The sequence below is a fragment of the Lingula anatina genome, chromosome 7, assembly GCF_051362555.1.
Source record: "Lingula anatina isolate TDL-2025a chromosome 7, LinAna3.0, whole genome shotgun sequence".
In the NCBI taxonomy this organism is placed as follows: Eukaryota; Metazoa; Brachiopoda; class Lingulata; order Lingulida; family Lingulidae; genus Lingula; species Lingula anatina.
In genome coordinates, this window is record NC_141773.1 from 3,168,852 (window position 1) to 3,170,240 (window position 1,389).

Sequence of the window (1,389 nt, forward strand, 5' to 3'; positions counted from 1 at the left end):
ATCAGTACGGAAAATTAGAGTATAAATATGGGTAAAATTGTATGAAAATTAAGTGGTGAATAAACGATTGAAGACTCCAGAACCTCGTCGTCGTTATAATATGATGAATACGAGATACAGGGTAATAAAAGCTTCTTCGGTTTTTTTTTTTTTTTTTTTTTTTTTTTTTTTACTTGAAAAAGACGTGCAATTTATGCTGGACGATATGTCACAGTTTATTTCCAAAAATTCAGTCAAAAGAATTGATGTTCTTCTTCCCTTCAAGGCTTTTCAAAAATATCCACTTCTTGTAGCATATGAGCAAAAGCGTAGCCAAAACGAACACGCCATAACATGACACAATGGACAGGAACACTGCGTAGTAGCTGCCTGTGACGTCACGGATATATCCTGAGGAAAAAATGAAGACTCGCATTACAATGACAACGGTGAAGTGGCAACTGAAGGTGTTTTAAACTTGATGTGAAAGGCTAGTATTAGTTTAACTACGCCCCTCAATGGGTATTTCAGCTTTACTAGAATGAAAAAACAAACAAATATTAAAGCTTTCGCTCTGGAGTGAACACTGCTTAAATATAAAAGATCAATCTCGTCATGTCATCGAACAGAATACAAAATCTTCACACTTAACGATGCACCTGTAGCCATTTTTTAAAAATACAGGGTGTCAAAATGCCAAGATGTTTTCAATAATAATTGAGCTAAGAGTCCATGAGGATTATTTTGTAAGACCTTAATCTACCTGCTATATATGGCCCTGCAGTTCCTCCGACACCTCCGCTGAAACGCATTGTCATGAATAATGTGTTAACATTTTCTCCGTCCATGATTTCATTGTTGGCGGCATAGTGGCCGGCATTGTATAGGCCAAGAAAAAATCCCGAGGCTAAAAAGGTATTTCAAGCCTTGGTTAGAATAATTGCCACTTAAATTTAACCAAAAATCATGCATAGCAACGGCAGCCATATAATGTACATTAGCAACTGGATTCTGACTACAGTATTGTTAAATCACATGCATGTCAACATTTTTTTTTTTTGCTGGATCCATGTAACATTAAGCCGACAATTACGTTAAAAAATTTAGTACCTTAAAGATACATATGCTGTTGTATTACATAGAGGAAAAACAATCAAAAGGCCGTAATTCAAATTTGAAACCGCACTCACCAGCGCAATATACATATATAGCAGTCAAAGATGTAGAATACGCAGCAATAATATTATTCACAGTGAGCAACGAAGCTTCCGCCAGGTTCGCCACCATAATATTTCCCTTCACATAGTCACCAACCAGAGATGCAAACGTCTGTCCAGTCATACCCATGATTCCGAACACTGCTATCACGTGCACTGCATCGTCTTCGTTATAACCGACGTCGGTCAGATA

At 37.1% G+C, this 1,389-nt stretch overlaps 1 protein-coding gene across 1 annotated transcript; it reads right to left on the minus strand.

Moving 5' to 3' along the window:
* LOC106160461 (uncharacterized) lies at positions 1-1,389 on the minus strand. The gene is made up of 3 exons (XM_087018233.1): positions 1,170-1,389; positions 743-886; positions 1-390 (listed from the first exon to the last, which is right to left on the minus strand). Exons 1-3 carry the CDS (start codon positions 1,324-1,326, stop codon positions 230-232), a joined length of 462 nt encoding a protein of 153 aa, XP_086874359.1. The 5' UTR covers positions 1,327-1,389; the 3' UTR covers positions 1-229.